At 40.3% G+C, this 19,683-nt stretch overlaps 2 protein-coding genes across 2 annotated transcripts in view; both read left to right on the top strand.

The window, feature by feature from the left end:
- Nucleotides 1-237: 237 nt before the first annotated feature.
- On the top strand, nucleotides 238-14,732 carry E2F3 (E2F transcription factor 3). Its single transcript, XM_026047031.1, has 7 exons — nucleotides 238-342; nucleotides 4,713-4,824; nucleotides 7,123-7,342; nucleotides 7,938-8,096; nucleotides 10,648-10,762; nucleotides 12,675-12,813; nucleotides 13,433-14,732. The coding sequence occupies exons 1-7, from the start codon at nucleotides 238-240 to the stop codon at nucleotides 13,696-13,698; spliced, it is 1,116 nt and encodes a 371-aa protein (XP_025902816.1). The 3' UTR covers nucleotides 13,699-14,732.
- A 4,608-nt stretch (nucleotides 14,733-19,340) lies between these two features.
- Nucleotides 19,341-19,683, top strand: part of CDKAL1 (CDK5 regulatory subunit associated protein 1 like 1) — a 352,009-nt gene continuing 351,666 nt past the window's right edge. The window contains exon 1 of the mRNA XM_026047034.1: nucleotides 19,341-19,357. The gene's annotated coding sequence lies outside the window, so the exon portion shown is untranslated. The remainder of the gene's footprint in view (nucleotides 19,358-19,683) is intronic.

A 19,683-nucleotide genomic window follows, 5' to 3' on the forward strand; every position in this document is an offset into this window, starting at 1 on the left:
GCCTGCACCACAGCTTCTTCAGCGCAGGCAAAGTTATCTGTGCTCTCTGGCTAGGCTCGGATCCCCTCCCCGCTAGTATCAGCGCCGTGGCACCATCCAGAGAAGTTGCCCTTTTATCTGGCCCTAGCAATTGTAAAATATCTCCCAGGGCCTAGGCGAGGCTTAGTCATCTGCCCTCCCCGCTGCTCCCGCTCGGCTCCGGCTCGTTCCCTGCTCCGGCAGCGGCCGTCACGCGCTATGCGCCAGCTACTCCTCGCTCTGCACGGCCGCTCCAGCCCTTCGGCTTGGCTGTGCCCGCGCCGGCCGGCGAGCGTTTCCAGCTCCTCGCTGCAGTTTCTTGGCGTGAGTGGTTTCTCTCTTCTGGCTCCGTCTCGGCAGACTTTGTCCCGCTTTGCTTGGGGCTGGGCGCCTCATCCTTCTGTGTTTATACGAGCTGCTGCTCCCTTCGCGCGCCCTGAACGCCTACAAGGGCGCGCGGGAATGGGATCCGTGCCGCTCCGAGCTGGAGCAGAGTCCAGCCCTCCCAGGCGATGGCATGTGCGGAGCCTGGCCAGGCCCAGGAGCTGTGGCGCTTGCCATCTGATGTGGAATCGTGCTGTTAATATTTAGATTGAAAATATACCGGCTGCCCTTTGTGGAGTGTTGTTAAACCTGTGGTTTTGAGGGACTAGCAAAGGCTTAGGCCTCACTCTAAGCATCCTCAAATATCCTGTTCCTGCTCAAAAGCAGAATGGGTGCAGGGATATTTCAAATACAAGGTTTTTGAGAAGGATCTGTGGGAAATGTGCCTTTTCTTAGGCTTGTCCCTTACAAACAGCAGAACTGTTTCATGTCCAATATTAAAGCTGAGAGTCATCTAGCGGGAAAAAATCGGTTAGCATAGCTTGGCAAAGGTGTGCTCCATGGTTTTTATCATTGGAAAGAATTAGAAGGAATTTTACTGCTTCTTCCCTCAGACTTTCTCACAGAAAATGAGGCATCAGGTGTCAGCAAACTGATGCTGGCAGTCACCCCCCACTCCATTCCCCCTTGGCTAGCTGGTCAGAAACTGATGCTGCCTCTTAGCTTCTCCTTCCCTGGCTGCTGTCTCTCACATTCTTGCAAGGTAAAACTCTGCTGTTTAGTGTATGTGAGTTTAACCAGTTCATTTATTTGTTAACTCTTACCAAACTAGTGCCAGTTCCCTTCCCCAGGAGTGACGCTTAGTGCAGCGAGACATGGACCCCCAAATTTAATGTATCCTAGGATTTTTTTGGAACAATTTTGCTATAAAAACTAGTCTCCCTATGAAGAGACAACCATAAGTGCAATTGTGTCTCTGCCATTAATCTTGGCAGCCAGCCGGTGGTGTCACACTTGGGTTTTAAGAACCAATTTAAAGGGGAACAAATGCATAAAGCTCGTAAGTGCCACCTGTTGCTGAGGGTCCGCACTGAGCAGCGAGCCACATCTGCAATTGCTTTCAGTATTGGAAGAGAAAAGGAAGTCCAAAGAGTTGATGCCTGTTTTTTTGTGTCCTCACAAGTGGGTTGGATAGATGGCTGGTTCAGATTAATAGGGTCCTTTCCTGTGACTTTTATGTCTCTTTCTAGTTATATGAATTGGTATTTTTATCTCTCTGACTGTCTCTTGTGTTTGCTCTGTCTTTTTATGATCCTAACTAATCTGTAATGTGATTTATGTTCCATTTATTGTGTTCAAATTTCACGTCACTGAAAAGTTTATGTAGGTTTCTATGCTTCCACTATTTTTATAGGCTTGGGATACTTTGCAAGGGCATCCTTGGGCTTGGTACATCTTATCAAGCTCCACATATTATATCAGAAGATTCTGTGTGCTATGGTCAATCAAGTGACACAAAAATAACACAAATTTGAACAAATAGTGCAAATAGTGAAAATAGTGCTCTAGCAGAGATATTTGCAAACTGAGATTAAAATTAAAGGGCTACTGATTCTGTCATTGCTCAGAGCAGATCTCGAGATTCTTGAGAGACATCTGAGATCAGAAAGTCCTCAAGTAACTTTAGAGGGGAGAGAAATGGTGAGTCATCCAGCATCTCTTGCACACACGAGAAAAACCCTTTCAGTCCATAAACGTCACAGAGAAGAAAGTGAGAGAATATTCTTTCAATCCTGAATCTCATCAGTTATGAAGTATATGTATTAAAAGGAAGGGGAGAAGAATCAGTTGTTGAGTGATGTATAAAGTCTGTCCAGCAATGAAATACTCCAAAATGAAATACTCCAAAATTGCCTCTCTCTAACTTTGCTAATCTATTTCTAATCTCTTCTGAAATATTGTGCTTTGTATGTCTCTCAGGTTTTCTGCATACTTTGTGTCCTACAAAATAACTTTACTGTAGCAGTATTTCTGTCATGTGGTATTTTTCCAGAAGTCAATAATCTTACACTGCCTTTATGTACAGTGCTCTGATTAGTAATTAAAGCAACTGGCAAGATCATGTTGTTCCTAACCCTCCCAAACCCCTCCAGACTCGCTTGCACAACTGTGTGCAGCCAAAGGATGCTGTTTATGGTCAGTAGCTACCAAACCTGCTTATCTCAGGTTCACAGAGGCAGGTTGTAAGTGTTGAACCACAAAAGCCAGGGCAAAATAGTGGTGTTGGGGTCCTACAGGCAAGTTCAGACAAAACGTTTGGATGTGCAGTCCCTACCTTCGTTTCTCTTCTGGTGAATAGAACCACTGGAAATTTCTGGATTTTGCATTTTCGGCTTTTCCTTTCCTTCACCCCTCTGTCCTGCTCTCTGAGTTCTGAAGGTGGAAAAAGCACTTTTTGACCAAGTGTGAAATGTATTTCTCTCCGTGGAATAGCATTAATCTTAATTTAATCCAATTACACCGGCTAAACATATTAGCTGGGCGCTTTTGTTGCGGGTTGTCCTTTTCAGAATCTGTGTCCTTGGATTACAGAGCTCCTGCCGCATGGAGAGGCACGGAGGCATTTCTTGCCTTTAGACATGAGGCTGCAGAGGCCCCACATGGGCACCTCCTATCGCCTGGGTAGCAGCGTGCAGCGGGTTCAGGTCTTGCTCTGCCATCCGGGAGCTACTGCCTTGCTCCTCAGCACGAAACAGAGAGAAAAGTGGCTCGAGCACTTTGCACGCGTTGTTATAATGTTGGTTTGCATGAATTTCGTGTGCTTTAACTCTCCCGTTAATAAGCTTGAGGTCTGCAAATGGAGTCCAACACTGCGAGGTTTCCAGAAATAACTACATGTGAATGAATGTATTTAGAGTCTTTGTGGGTCACGGACTCAAAACAAGACACATGAGCTAAATCTGCAGTACAGAAATATCTATTTACAAGTTTATAGCAGAACGTATTCTTTTATCTTGGTTCACTGAGGAGACGACTATGACGCAACTTTCTGGAGCAAGGCTAAAGAGTAAGCAAATAAAATACCCTGAATCATGCAGCCTCGTTGAGTAATCAATATTCTTCGAAAACAGTTGTGTGGGTCAACGTCATTGGACGCAAAACTTCTTTCTCTTCTCTCTCTTTTTTTTCTTTTCTTTCTTTTTTTTTTTTTTTTTTTTTTTTTTGTATCTTGCCAAGTAATGCTCTTTTAATTATTAGGATAACAAATATCCTGAGATTAAATTTCATTAACTTGAGTTGCATGGCACAGTATGGAATAGTTTCCATAGCTAGTAGTATATGTTTCTGTCTAGGAACAAAATTCATATTGATGGCAGTTTTCAATGCAGTTTGTCCCTATTTTACAGTGTTTAACAGTTATTTCAGCATTTTTCTTACTCAGAATGTCCTGCAGAGCCTTGCTCTGAGCTGAATAGAACATTTAGCTGGTTTTCAGGCATCTTCTTTCTAATAGCCTTTTTGCTTCAGTTCCTCCATCTTGCTTTTACGTAGGCAGCTCTAACACAAATATTGTAGTTGATGTGAAATAAATTTAGTGCCTGTGCTTTCAGCGAAGACAAGCTGTTGACAAGCAGAAGGGAACAGTTATCCAGTGTTGTTCTTGATACAATGCCTGGGGCTGCATTGCTGGAAGGTTTATTGTGTGGGATCTTACTGATCCACTCGTAAAGCCATCTATTCAAATGCAGGAGGAAAATATTAATTTGTGTGAATGTTACCTGTGCTCTAGCTTATAGGGATGCTTTTTGAAAAGAGGTTTTGATGATAATGAAAAGAGGCTTTCATTAAAAACATAATTTTGTGTGTACATGCATGGGCGCGTGTCAGAGGGATTGTTAGTTTTATTAACTGAAGCATTCTCAGTTCATCTAAGTGTAGAAGTGTTTCCTACATGTGGTATCATATGTGCGGTATCCTGACTTTGCTAAAGCAGGTCATAGAAGTCTCACTCAGTTATCTTTATAATCTAAAAATCTACTTTTTTTTTTCCTCTTCAAATATAACCATTTAAGTTACATTTAAGTCCATCTGCACATTCTAGTAGGTAATCAGTTTTGCTGGTCATGAATATAGAGAAAGAACCTGGACAGATATAGTACCTTGCTGTGAAAAGTTGACTGTTGCTCACCTTGCCTGCAGCCCCCAAATTCTGTTTGATAAAGTGAAATATGCTCCATAACACCCCCTTAATTTTTTTCTTATTTTTTTTCTTAAATTTTTTTCTTAAATTTATTTTTCTTATTTTTTTCTTAATTTTTTTCTTATTTTTTTCTTAATTTTTTTTCTTAATTTTTTTTTTTCTTTAACAGGCAAAACGAAGGCTGGAGCTAGGAGAAAGTGGTCACCAGTATCTTGCTGAAGGACTAAAAACTCCAAAAGGGAAAGGAAGAGCAGCAACGAGAAGTCCAGACAGCCCAAAAAGTAAGGGAGCTTCTATTGCACTCTGTGGCATAGAGTTTTCAGTGTTCTTAGCTGGGGACCAGAGGTAACCACTACACCACCCTGTTGCTCAGGTAAAAGCGGGGGTTTGTTGCTGTTCTCCTCCGGATGCGCGTGGGATCAGCTCGAGCACACAGCCAGGGAACGTGCAGCCTGCTCCCAGCCCCGCTGCTTGGTGTGAGCAGCCAGGAGGCTGCAGAGACCCCGGCAGGCTCGGCCTCCGTGTGCTGGGCAGCCCGCACGGTCTGGGGTCCCGCATCCCTCGTTCAGCCACGGATGCAAACCTGGGGAAAATTAGAAGATAGATGCTGGGGAGCTGGAATACAGGGTCAAAGGCCTGGCTATTGGCAGGACCGACCAGTCCAGCTTCTGCTGTCCCCTTGGACAGCAGGTAGTGTTTGTTCCCCTGCAAGGGTCAGCCAAGAGGAGTGACTGTACCTCAACAGAGTTGAGTGCAAAGTGATTTTTGTGGACTCCGATCCATCTTTTTCACGCTGGCTTATGCACTGTCACTGCTCAGTTGTTACAAGCATCAGTTATCACACATCTGTATGGCTTTGGGAAGTGTGTTCTGTGCAGTAGGAGCCGGGGGATGTAGCCTTGGCATGCTCTGTGGGGGTTTCTGTAGGAGAATTGGGCTGGGGGCTTGCAGGGTGGAGGATGTGCTGCAGAAGAATGGAGGAAAGGCAGAGACTGGGTTAGCGATAATGGCGAAGGGTGGGCAAGAGACAATAAAAGACTTAGCCCTCTCCGTGAGCTTAAATCCTTGTCTGTATGGGACTTGCGAGAAAAATTAAGCCAAATTAGCTAAAGATGTGAACTTAAAGTAGATAACTTAACTACCACATTGCTTTAATTAAATTGAACTTCATTAAACTAAATGAAGTCTGTTTTAAATTCGAGTATCTTACAGATACTGAGAACCATTTGCAAGTGATGCTGTTGATGTGGGGTTGCTAAAGCTGCCCAGACTCCCTTGTTGTGCAGCCCTGGTCTGTGCCTTTTGAGGTCTGGGGCAAGGATACTCTTTCCCTTCTCAATCTGATCCTCTTATCCTCTCCCAAAGCCAAATTAAATTAAAAAAAAAAAAAAAAAAAACCTTTAAATTCACCAAATCTGACATGAATTTTCCTCCATTTCCCAGTGCAGTCAAGCCTTGAATTTACCAAAGAACAAAGGGCAGCTGGTTCTCTTTTAAGCAGGCAATAATTTAGTTTTCATTGAAATTCCATCATATTCTTCCAAATATTTCAGGACATTCCAAGGATTTGCAACTAGATATGATTTCAGTTTAGACTGACTTCTGCAATTAAGTGGGGAACTTTAAATTTGAAAATATAAAAATCATTCCTAGATCAGCTTGAAATCCATCATTCATGATGTTTCCCCTAACCTGAGGTAAATGAACGGTTCAAGAAGCACAGCAAAGGCTTTGCCAGCAGTGATGGTGTTCAGGATGAAACCTCTTCAGAAAGGGCAACTTTCAGCCCAGCAGACTTCTACTAGTGGTTGCTTTAGATCCCTTGTCACAAAGGCCTTGGTTGAAGATAAAGAATAAAAAAATTATCCTGATCTGCATAATTAAGTTCTTAAATCTAATCTATTCACTATATAGACACTACATTTGTGGAAATATCAAGATGTCTAAGAAAGATCCAGGCTGTAGAATTTCCAATGTAAAATAGGTGGATACTCTTGCCCAGTTTGAGCCTGGCTTGATTATACAGCAATGATATATTTTGTGTCAATCTCATCTAATTAACTAGAGTTTTCTGGAAATCATGGTACTGATGGAATCTGTCATTTAATTCATCCTAAGTACACCTAAGTTCTGCTTAACTGCATGTGAAAGAGTTACCTTACAAGAAGGTGAAAATCAAGCCCTCATGCAAGTTGGCTATCAGCCTGATGAAGGAGAGTCGTAGGGAGATTTTCGGTATTGCTGCCAGGATAAATAGATACAAAAAACACTGTTAAGAATTCACATAGTGAAAGCCTAGATAGAATATTTCTATATGTAACTGTCAGACTAATGGAAATATTTGTGCTTAAAAAATATATATGTATTTGCTCGTGTACCTGTGATATTTGGAAAGTACGTCTTGAAATCCAAATAGATATCCAGTGCTAAGTCGTGTCTTAATGCAGGAGTGGGAGAATTTTCTTCAGTAAAAGAAAATGAAAGAAATAGCTTTAATATGCATCTAAATTTCTGGATGCTGTTTCCAGAACCAAAACGAGAAAAACAATTTATTTGTGGATATTCTTTCTTTCTCCAAGCCCCAAAATCTCCTTCAGAAAAGACTCGGTATGATACATCACTTGGCCTTCTTACAAAGAAGTTCATTCAGTTGCTGAGCCAATCTCCTGATGGGGTCTTAGACTTGAACAGAGCGGCAGAAGTCCTCAAGGTGCAAAAAAGGAGGATTTACGATATCACCAATGTACTGGAAGGCATCCATCTCATCAAGAAAAAATCCAAAAACAACATTCAGTGGATGTGAGTATTTATCATCCTGTTCCATTCCTCCTGGCTGATTTGGCTCTTACAAGGTAGCCGTGGTTCTTTTCCCTCAGCTTCCATGCTAACACCTTGCTCTGAGCAATCATGCAAAACGCTTTCTATCAGGAAAGGCTTTTTTAGTTCATCAGGACAGAGTTGCAGTATATAAATAGCATTTTCCATCAGAATTTGAAACCATTTTACCGGAATATTGCATTAATTAATTTGTTTCTGTAAATGGAATTAATTTTTTATAGATGCCTCTCTGCTTGCTTTTTTCCTCAGTTGCCTTTTCAGAGCCTGTTTGTAGTACTGAGGGTGTAGAACTAGGATTTTGTAGGTGCTTATAAATATTTCTGCCTTCCATATTGGTCGCCACAGGTCATAAATACAGGGTATTATGTTACGTTGCAAAATGACTTGTCATTATTTAAAAAAAAACAAAAACACAAAGAAACATAGTTAACGTTCATGTGTTTTAGGAAGGTTAGGGGAAAGAAGCTAAGAAGCTAATGAGTTAAATGCTCTTTCCCATGGCATTTTCTCAAGTTTTACAAATGTTTAGGAGGTGTCTCTGTTCTTTGGATGGCAGGGGCTGCAGCCTGTCGGAGGACGGCGGTATGTTGGCACAGCGTCAAGGCCTCACGAAGGAGGTGACAGAACTGACTCAGGAAGAGAAGAAACTGGATGAGCTAATCCAAAGCTGCACCCTGGACCTCAAGTTGCTAACTGAGGACTCAGAGAATCAGAGATATCCTTTTTTTGCCAAAAGCTGAAAGCTGGTCTGTCTCCTTGCTTATACCTCTGATGCTGTCTGTGTCCTTCAAAGGAACGATACCTACGTTGATACTTACGGATGATAGGTTCCTATAAGGTGGATAACTGATTTTAATGCAGGTGGATTTAAGAAGTCACTTTAACTATTTGCATCTTGCTTCTGGAATATATTAAAAAAAAAAAAAAGTATATGAAGTAGTCCTGAGCACCCATTTTTGCATAGAGTAGAACCAAGAAACCAACTGATTAATGAGTGACGTCAAAGCAAAGCATGTCTTTCAAAAACTTGTGCTTTCTAGACCGTTTTGAGCTTACAGCAAACCCAAATTTCCTGTGTGCAGAAATTAAAATAACATACAAAATCCTTGCTAAAGTAACAAATAATTCTGTATATATAATGAATACTTAATACACATTGCATTAGAGTAATGTATATGTAAATTGCAGGCACAGAGCAGGAAAGAAAGTTGGAGTTCGTTTCATTTTGAAACTTGCAACAGTTTTTCAGGTTTCTCTAGTCAGAGAAGCTATCACAGAATATCATAGATAAGTGTTTTATGAATTCTCAAAATGTCTATTTTAAAATAAATCATTTAATGTAATAACAGTACTCAGATGCATGGTATTGGTAATTTGATAGCTAATATCTCATAATTAAGCAATTCCCATGTTTCTTATGAGATATCCCACCCTCTAGCAACAGAAGAGTATTTTATTAAATGCTGATATGAAAGCTTTTTTTTTTGTTTTAAATTGTTCAAAGATAGTTCAAAGAATATCTAAGAAACTGGACTTATTCTGTGTTTCAAAGGATGGGAAATAACTCTGGCATATCATAAAAAGTGATGTGAAGTATGTAAGTATTTCTTTTTGAATATACTTACATTTCAAAATGCCTATGAAAGCAGGAGATAGATGACCAAGTGGCAAAGGGAGTAGGGTCGGCAATGTGTTATACCAAGAGCTAGATGAGATTTAAGCAAAGCAAAACTGAGCATTACGTTTTTTTTCCACACACTGATTGCCATGGCAGAACTCCCTGCCCTGAGTTTGCCAGTTCTCTCAGCAGTGGGCGAAGAGGGGATCACCACAAGCACTGTGCTGAGCAGTTGCTGATAATAGGACTAAATACTGAGGTAGGAATGCAGCAGTGCTAAACCGGGAGATAAATCTCATTGCCTCCTCTTACGGTTTTCTACTTATTTCACTGAAGCCTGTCAAGAGGTGCCCTTTGAATATTGATGGAACTGAGAAGCTTCTTCTTCCCCTTAGTTTTGGAAGACAAAGCTATTATTTTTAAGAACTGTTTTATTTCTGAGGATTAGAAGTGCCCAAGAATCACTTGTGCCCTGGCTGAATGGTTTCTAATCTTTCCTATCAGTAGAATCAGAAAATAACTCATCATTATTGTCTATTTTTTGAAATACGACCATTTGGGAAGCTTTCAGCTACAGCAAAGTGCAGGTTTTACTTTGTCAGCTAGCTAAGCTGTAGAATTTCAAGGACTTTCGTCAAAAATATGAAGAGAAATGAGGTGGTTTGTCTGAGGAGTGATTTGATACAGTAGTCTGATCTGACAGGTTGTCTAATGGACGTGACCTGTCACATTTTCACATCAATTTCAAGCCAGATCTATGAGAGAGGAAGATTGCTGCTGCTTAATTTCCGAAAGACACAGGCCGTTCCTGTCTTTGCAGATTCTGGCAGACGCTCTCACTGTAATTTGCACTCTCCAGACCTTAGTAAAAGGCTGGTAAAGGCCTTGAACGTACGTGAAAGCTGACCCGTCACCTTTTGCATTTGTTCATTTGTGTTTTGACCTTGGGCACTTTGTTTTGCTGTAGCGTGAAGTAACAGCACACGTTTGCCAAAATAGGTCACAGTTCCCCCCACTCCACCCTCATCCTTTCCAAAAGCCTAACCACAAATTACCGGATGAGACAAAATAAAAAATAGTTGGATTTCCTTGATAGATGGTTATTAAACTAAAATCCCAAAAAGCAAATTGAAATTATGTTTTTTATTGAAAAGCAAATTGAAATTATAGTTTTTATTGAGAACTTCAGAAATATTGCATATAAGCATCTAAAACATATATCTGTATCTTCCTTTACATTTTTTCTGATTTATTCAGTTCTCTACATCTTGTTTGCAAGCTTATAAAAATTTTTCCGCATTCTATCTGAGAAAGTGCAGGGTACTAGGTTTTAGTTCATGTACTCTTGCACATATAAAAGACAAGAGAGAGAAGTATTCAGAAAATTCTTCTTGTCACTCAGTAGCAGCCCCAGCTACTGTATCAAACAGCAGTTCTCGCACGCTCTGATTACAATCACCACCAGGCTTTTGTCAGAGTAGGGCTATAAAGCATGACTTTGAGTGCAGAGAGTAGGAAAACTAAAACAAGGCTGAGGAAAAACTGATGTAGCCGTGAGAAAATGGAAAAATAATTCAAAGAATTATGTCTTTTCTAATAGCATGAATATATTGTAACATGGGCTGGAAAATTCCTTAATGCTGATTACATTAGCTTATGTGACATATCAAGACATTCGAAAAATTAGTGGCCTTAAAGACCAAACTGTTATAGTTGTGAAAGCTCCTCCAGAAACAAGACTTGAAGTGCCTGACCCAGTGGAGGTAAGAAGAGACTGGCTTCTCCTGCCCCATCTACCACTTTTCTATAATGAAGCATGCTGTAAATTTTCTGTGGTAACTGAAGTCCAAGTTGGGTTATATTGACATACAATTCTATATTCATTCTTATTAAAAACTTCAGGGATGCTTTTAAGGGGAATCTTTAAAAAAAAAAAAAAAAAAAAAAAAAGTTTTATATATGGCACTCATTCTTCTTCTCTCTGCAATCCTGAAATTCTACCATTTCACTCCTTTTCTCTGGATTCCAGCTTTTTCTTCAAAATAATCCACATAGTTTATAAACTATTCTTCTTTACCATACTTTATAGTAAGAGTTTTTCCTTGACACTTGAATGTTTCCATTTATAAGGCTGTAAAATATTTCTCTTAAGAGATCCCTCTATTTTTTAAACTGTTTTTAGTCTAAAATTTCTCCACAAACATCTTGATAACTCGCATTACTGATACTTATGGAGATTGGCTTTTGGCTCATTAAATTGTCCTTCTTCCTCTGCTGTTGTCTTTAATTTCACCTTTGATCCTAGGTGCAGGATTTGGAAGAATAAGTCATTTTTCCTGCAGTGAGGAAGACTCCTTCCTTCCTATTGATCTTCTATCGATATCCATAAATATAGATAGTTATTGTTTTGTTTTTCAGTCTGTTTTTTATTATGCTCTCATTTTTAATTCAGGGTATTCAAGCAGGTAGATAAGAGAGCACACAATCAATTAAAATGTTACCTGCAATTCTCTTATCCTTTATACACAACTTACTCATTTGCTTTTCAGCTATGCACAATAGAACAATTTCTTTCTCTCATTCACAGTTACATGTCCATGTCTATTTTGCTTTTATCAGCTTCTCTACAGGATTTTTCTCATCTCTCTGTGCCTCTCCTCTTTTCTATTGACCTACAGCATTGTTTCCTGGACCTCTCCTCAAGTGCCCTTAATGTTTTCTGTGCCCATCCCTGCTTTCTCTGTATTTGTAAAACAGTGTGTGCCATGTCCTGCTATAAATTGTCAGAATATAAACAATTGGAGGAACTTTGTGTCAAAGGGCACAATTAAAAGTATTAGAACGATGTCTACCAAGAGATATATCATGTCTGTATTCATGCTTTTTAAACTATTAATGTAATACAGCTGTAGCAGGTTTATTTTTAATAGGAATCATTTATGATTTTCCATCGTAACCTTAAGAACAACTTCTCAGATTGTGTATCTGTCTGTATATGTCATCTAGTTTTGTTGCACCAATAGATGAAAGCCGTGAAACCTGCCCTCTTGAGACAAATTCAAAATTCTCTTTGTTCAGGAATGACACCTTCAGAATTGGAGTTGTTTCCTCAGGCAGGGAGGGAAGGACTTATATGAAAAATTTTGGCCAAGTAAAGGACACTTTTCTTCTGTCTATTTGGAAAAGAATTATGTTAGATGGTTGAATTTATATACAGCTTTTTGAGGTCTGTGTGAACCAGAATACCGAAGATTTTTGTGAGAAATGGGAAGGGTGTTTCAGCTTTGTTTTACAGAAGAAATGTTTACACAAATATATCTAATGTTTTTTGTTATTAATAAAACCTATGACTTGTACACCATAGTTTCATTCCATGAGAATGATGCTGTACATAAGGATTGAAACCCTAACATTTCCTTTATATATCTCTGGCTATGATGCCACTTACAGAATGATGGGCTTCTCAGATTTTTGCAGTACAAACATTGGGAAAAGCTTTTATTATATTCTCTTCAAGACCATATCAGCCAAGCCTTTCACCTACTCAAAAAAAATCTGAGGGATTTTTAATTCTGTTAATTTTTATAAATGTTACTCCTGCAAGAATTTGCTTTCCCTTGTCAATATTCTGTTGTGTTCATTATTCTAAAACCCTGTTGACATTTGTTTTTTCAGCAGAGTGCATTGATACATTTATCTAGTACCCAAGGACCTATTGAAGTTTATCTATGCCCAGAGGAAAACGATGCTCTCAGCCCAATGAAAACCTATAGTCAGGACCACAATGGAAATATTTCCAAGACCATTTCCAAAGGTAAGTTGGTTTCTCTGTAATACTTAACAGCCTTCCTTTCTGCTTTCAGACCCCATTTTGAATTTATATGCACGTCTCTTATTTTTGTCTTTATTTTTCTAATGAAGTAAAAAGCTAAGATTTTGTATGTTGGGAAAAAAAAAACCCAATGTATTTTCCTTTGCACCAGTTGGCTAAAATAATTTTCAATAAGTAAATTTCAGTAATTAAGCAAACGGCAAATATTTGTCTTGAAGAAAAGGCAGAAACCTCTGTGTGTTGACATATGGAGCTACTTGGTATCTCTGAGGACATTTATTACATGGAAAGTCTTTGTCTTGAAGTATTTAGAATGGTGAGTTCCAATGAAGAAAGGGTATCTTTCACTGCAGGGATTTTTTTTCAGTAATTGTTTAAACCTCATTTATTGTTTATTGAACAGCTAGCGGTAACAGCAACATTAGTATTTTTTGAGAAGCTATTTGTAACATATCAAAAACTGTTTAGAAATTACCTGAACTAGATTTTTGTTTAAATGTCGCTTTGCGAAGGGCCCATTATACAGTAGTAAATCTTTTTTCATCCCTGTCTAACATTTCTAATGGAATCATCTGTATTTCCCTCCTTCCTCTCCTTACAGAAGTGGCTTCCAGTAACTCAGGACAAGGTGACTGCTCAGTGAATATGGCAACGCTCTCTCCACTGGCTTCTCCAGCCAACCTTCTCCAGCAGACCGAGGACCAAATTCCCTCAAACTTTGAAGGACCATTTGTGAATTTGCTGCCTCCTCTGCTTCAGGAAGATTATTTGCTGAGTCTTGGGGATGAAGAAGGCATCAGTGACCTTTTTGATGCTTATGATTTAGAGAAGCTTCCTTCATTGGTAGATGAATTTATATACAGCTGATTCTCTTAAATGAGAATGTCCATATTTAAATCATGTTTTTATTAGAAATGGAACACCTGCCATCATTGAGTAGTCCCCTCCTTACTATAAAATAGCATTATTAAATAGCCCAGGCTCCTGAACAGTGCTGATATTTTAATTAAATGCTCCCTAAGATACCATAAGAAAACAACTGAAGGCTTTTGCAAGAAAGCCTCCTCCTTGACCCTCAGCTCCAGCACCTGGTGAGTCAGCAAGTGCAAGTGGGTGATCATAAATGTTTTCTTTTTACACTCCCCCGGTCTCTGCTTACCCTGACAAGTGGGCTAATGGAGAAGGGCTCAATGAACTGGTTTAGTCACAAATAACAATTTTATAATAGTATTTCAGGTCGTGCCTTCTGCAGAGAATGCATGTCTTTTGAGTCTCACAACATGGATTGTACCTGCAGGAACCGTAAATATGAAGTAACGCGGGAGTGCGAAACGGGATTCTTCAGCTACTTGTGGGAATGTTTAAATTGCTGTCATAATGCTCATTTTGAGCTGTGTATATGTCTCACTATGAGGTCAAATACTTATGTCCTTAAAAGCTTTTAATAAAAATACACTGTAAATGTAGTGTATATTGCAAATATTGAAAAGTATAATGTTCTGCCACTTCTCGTAGTAATCACAGATTTTTAAAAATGCTTGTGTAAGTGTGTGTGTGAAAGTAGTTTTTTCGTTTTTGTTTTTAACTAGGACGAAGATGCACAGTTCAATTTTACTGCCCCCAGCGTGCATTAGAACTGGTACAGAAATTTTTGTGGTACTAAGTGGGGCTTTGTGCTAAGTGCCTACTAGAGATGCACTGTGGGTTTTTCCCTCTCTGGAAAACACGCCAAGCTTTGTTTGTTCAATATATCATATTTATCTCAGTGGGTTAGCTTCCTCTGCTTACAGCTTTTTATAATTCTCCTCGCCAGCAGAATAGAACTGATTTTTTTTTCCAAAGTACATAAACTGTAAGTACCACATCAACTGAATTGCATTTATTTTTTGAAAATCTTTGGTAGTATAGTATAGTACCAATATTTATTTTTTGAAAGTGAGAGGAATTCTAAGAAGTCTTAAATATTTTTTTTTTGTGTGTGTAAAATATGTTGCCATGTTCTGGGCTAAATTAATGTATGTTGATTAGATGATGCCCATATAATCCTTTTGTTTGCATTACTGTTGTGCTTATCTGACATACTCAGAAAATTAGTACTATTTGTACTGTAGTAGAATATAAAGTACGCAGGTTTTCTGGTACCATTGAGTTGCTGCTATAAAAAGCTCACACATGAAATGACAAGAAGTCACAGTACTAACAAGAAAACTGTATGACTGTGTGAGTTTTGGAATATAACAAATGTATAAAGGGCAACACATTAAGAACTGTTAAACAGTGTTAAGTGTGTGTTTATATGTACAAAAGTGTGCATAGATCATTCAGCGGTTGTATTTAAGTTGATATATGTTCTCAACTCACACTTTAGTTATCTAGCAGTTTTGTACAATAGAATTAATTTGTAAACACTGCCAGAATATTTTCTAGCTCGTTTGTAATTTTTTAAGAGTTTTTTTAGATGTGGACCTGTAAATAAAATTGTAGTATTTAAAGTTTTAGTCCATGGAAGAGGAAAGTAAAAGTTGTGTGAGCATGAAGATTTGTGAAACAAAGGGGCACTTTGTGGGGAAAGAGAAAATGAAGACTAATGGAGATCATCTTTTTGTACAAATTAAACACTTGTCCCAATGTGCGTGGGCAAAATACTAATCTAATTTAGCTTTGCATTGTATGCTAGTTGAAAAAAAAACCCTCTGTAAAATACTGTAAAAAAAAAAAACAACAAAAAAAAGCTTTTATGGTGAGTTTTGTAAATAGATTTATTAAAGGATGACCTGTTCTCTAGCTGTGATCTTACCACTTCAAATGGGTGTAATTTGAATAAATTTTGTATGGTAATGAATCAATAAAAACAATTTTTTAAAGAGTTTAGATTTGTATATGGCTTGTAAAATTCTTGTTGCGCTTCGCTTGGTGCCCAAAATGCATCTTCTTGGAACCTCACTGTGAACGTTTCCAGCATCAGTGCTGCCCCCTCACTGCACATCATCTATACTTCACTTTGTTTTTCTTGGTCTTCCTGCAATACTTTCAATGCCTTTAAATAAGGAGTGAATTCACTACAAAACAACAACAAAACACATGTGAAGAGGCACAGCAGGAGACCTAAAGGTGAGGATAGCGATGGTCTACTTTCATTGATTTCCTGTATGAATTATGAACTAACTTCTTGCAAAATTCATACTAATTCAGTTATTCTAGTATTAAAAGACATAAAAAGAATTGGTGAGGATTGATTTTAATGTTCCTACTGGACCTCCAGCAGTGTCTCAGCAGTATCATTGAAAAAAAAGGTCTATGTGCTTGTGAGTCATCTCCATCAGTCTCCTACTCTAGACATGAACTTCTGAATCTTGTTGCTGCATCTACTCAAATGTGAAGAGGAGAGGGGAGGGGAGAGGCACTGGGATGATAAAATCCCGGTAATCTGTGAAAGCAACTGTTTTCTCTCATTATGTACCTGACTACTCTTGAGCGCACAGCAATACTGAAAGGAAGGTTACAGAGAAGACGGTCTGTTCTTCTGTAGTCTTGATAAAGAATAGAAGGGGACAAGAGGACTGCTGCTCTCTCTGAGCCCGGGGAAGCAGAGATGACAACTAACATCAGTTTCTCTGTTCTCTTGACTGCCATAAGCACTTTCTGCTTAGCTCCAAAGTCTGTTGCTGCTTGACACTTTTCTTGTCATTTTCTCTCCCCTCTCTTTCTGTACCTGCCTTGTGAGCTTGAGACGTGTCTAGTTGTAAGAAGAAAAAGAGCCAGCTGAAATATCTAGTTTAGTAAATGGAGTACAAGCTGTTAATTATTCTTCCCTGAACTAGTCCAGTGTGCCTGGCCTTTACCTGTGATGCTAATAGTAATTTCAGGCAGGTTTTATCCTGGCCTATATATGCTGCACTTGCAAAATGGGTTCTGAGAAACCTATGAAAGTCGGGCTGATTGGGCAGCTGCACACTCCTTTACACTTGGAGGTTATTTTATTCCTAGGAACTATTTATCATAGACTAAGGTTTTCAAATGGAAAGCTGGCATATGCTTCCTTAGCTGTTTCCTTTCCGTGAGGATGTTAGGGATATTCCGAAACAATTGAGGATGCACTTTCAACAAACCATGAAGTAAAATTGAGGAATCTTAAAAAAAAATAAAAAATAAAAAAAATAAAATAAAATAAAAAAAGGTTTGTGAGGTTCCAGACTGTACCTAATGCTGCAAAACCTCTAATGTCTCAGGAGGTCAGTTACCCAGACCGGCTGGGGACTCTGAGTTTAGCACCACAAAGCAGCCACTCTGCAGTAAGAAGTGAGGGGTGCGGGCAGTTCGGAAGGGGTGTCATCCGGAGCTGTTCGTAAGGAGCTCAAGGACTGCAACGTGCACATTTTCCCGTCTCCAGAAGACCGATATTATACTGGCAGCAGCTGCCCCTTAAAAGCAGTTTTCCCGGGTGGGTATGGACACGCTCTCTTCCTGCAGCCATGTGCTGCCTGCTGGGGCACGACCAGCACTGTGTGTGCAGCCTGGCTTGTTTCTGCCTCTAGAGGATTCCCATTTGGGAGCTCCCAAAGCAGTTAAAGAGCATTCCCATGCCAGGGCTGTGCCCTAGGCCTGAAGAGCCCCATGCCAGCGCGAGTGCGGCTCCACGTTACGAATTCCTGGCAGGGGGACAAAGCAAGGCCGCAGCCGGCTCATGCTGAAACTGATCAGCATGCCCTGTTTATTTACGTCCCCGGGGACGGGGCACGGGCAGCGCTGCTGTTATTCCTGCCCGGGAGCTGCTCCCTGCAGCCGGGGCCCCGCGCGACGTGTGCCAAGGCCGAGCGGGCCCCGCAGGAGCAGCGCCCGGCTCCTCGGCCCGCTTCCCATCCGCCTGGCTCAGGGAAGTCAAGGAGGCTCCCTTGCCCTAGCCAGGGTGGCTGTGCAGGGCTCGGAACAGAGACCTTTGGGCCATGAACCGGGGGAGAAACACTCGGGGAACTGAATATGGGAGACTGAAACGAGCAAGGAATGGGTCAGCCTGACAAGGAAGCAGTTACTAGAGCGCTAAGAGTAGTAATAAACTTATATTGCTGTTTACTGACATACTAAGGCCTACTCACACAATATTATGAAAGTAACTTTTTAAATAGATTAATACAAATACTGTTTTTTTTTTTTACTTCTGTTTTTCCTTTTTTTTTTTTTTTTTTTTTTTGTGGCTCTGCAAAACATTTCTGTGTTTACATAAAGATCGATGCAAAATGCAAATCTATCTTAAGCTATAACAATGATTCTTATCACTAGGCCAGGGTGATATTAATAGTGCTCGGTCCTGCTTAGAATTCTTTGTTCTTAAGGACTGACTTAGCTGAAGTGCTTGCTTCTTTCTGCCCCCATTTTCCTTTTCAAATCTCCCCCGTTGCTTTGTTTTCATAGTTACGCTTTCTTTTGCCTTAAACTTGTCATATAAGTGTGACATAAAAAAACGGATCATTTTTAAGAAAAATAAGAGGAAGGGGAAACGATATTCAAAGGTAGAATTTGGCAAGTTTTATGTGCTTGTAGACCAATATTTTGGTCTACAAAATGGGCTTTCATTCACTTTCCCTCCTGCTCAAGGGGCACTATGCTATCTAAAAAAGAAAATATTAATCCCCAGACTCCTCCTAAAGAGACTAACTTATTGTTCAAAATGTAATTATAAGAAATCATGACCTCAAGTAGGCCACCCCAGAATAAAAAAATACATTAAAGATGCCATATAAGTTATCTTTTGAGGTAAACTGATGAGGTAAACTGCATATATTCAAAGCAAAATGGTAAAATTATGCTCACCCTTTGTGTCACTTTGTCTGCAAGGAAACTATACACTTAACAATATGGTAGCTTCGACCCCAACCTTAGCCAGACAAATTTAAGCACTCAGACCAACAACTTCCAAAATAATTAACCAGAAAACCTCCTATTCCCTTGGCATTTGATAAAATCAGTGCTGGAAACGTTAGTCACCCAAGGTTAAATATTTAGACCAATGTCCTCCAAAATGATTAACCAGAAAGGTTGTTAAGATCTCTGTATTTCCAGAAAAAGAAATGAGGAGGGGAAAAAAAAAATATAAAAGCCATGACCACCAAACCCTAAAACAACATGTTGTGGCCATGATTGGGATAAATAGTTCATCACTCGCTTGGATCACAGCTCTTGTGTTCTCGGCAACATTTGGGCAGTTTTAGAGCAAAACAGCCTTGCAATGTGGCATGTGCAGCTAATGCAGCCGTGGGGATCCCCTGCCGACCCCACCAGGCACGCTCGTGTTTTTAAACACGTCATTAAAACGCTCCTTTCCGTTTATTTTTATTTAACTGGAACTCTGCGCCCGCGCGGCCGCGGCCTCCTGTGCCGCGGGCACCTGGCGCGCAGCGCGTTGCGCCTCCCGCGCTCCGCCCAACAAGTTTGTCCGCTCCGCGGCGCCGTCGTCGGCTCGCTGACGTATAAGTGCGGCGCGGGGGGAAGAGAAGGGGTGACGCGGCCATGATGGCGGAGCGCGGCTAGGGTGAGTGCTGTGGGACCCGCTCCTCTCCTCTTCCCTCTCCCTCCCGTTCCGCGCGGCGGCCGTTGCGCGCTGCCTTGTTGCTCGGGGTGAGCGGGGCAGGGAGAGAGGGGAGGCCCTGCCTGGAGCACAGGGAGTTTTCCTTCTATGGAGACATCGTCAGTGCTTTTATTTACCAAAATGCTTTTTATTTTTATTTACCCACCCTAAGGTTCTGTGGGTAAAAGCTTGACAGTGTAGGTGTAGTAAATGAGTTGACTGAGCTTCCCTTTTGCCTCTGCCCTTTCAGTCTTAAAGCCCAGGTGCTGCAGCTGGGGTGTGTGCTGGAG

The sequence above is a fragment of the Nothoprocta perdicaria genome, unplaced genomic scaffold, assembly GCF_003342845.1.
Source record: "Nothoprocta perdicaria isolate Ctin4 unplaced genomic scaffold, notPer1 scaffold_47, whole genome shotgun sequence".
Lineage (NCBI taxonomy): Eukaryota > Metazoa > Chordata > Aves > Tinamiformes > Tinamidae > Nothoprocta > Nothoprocta perdicaria.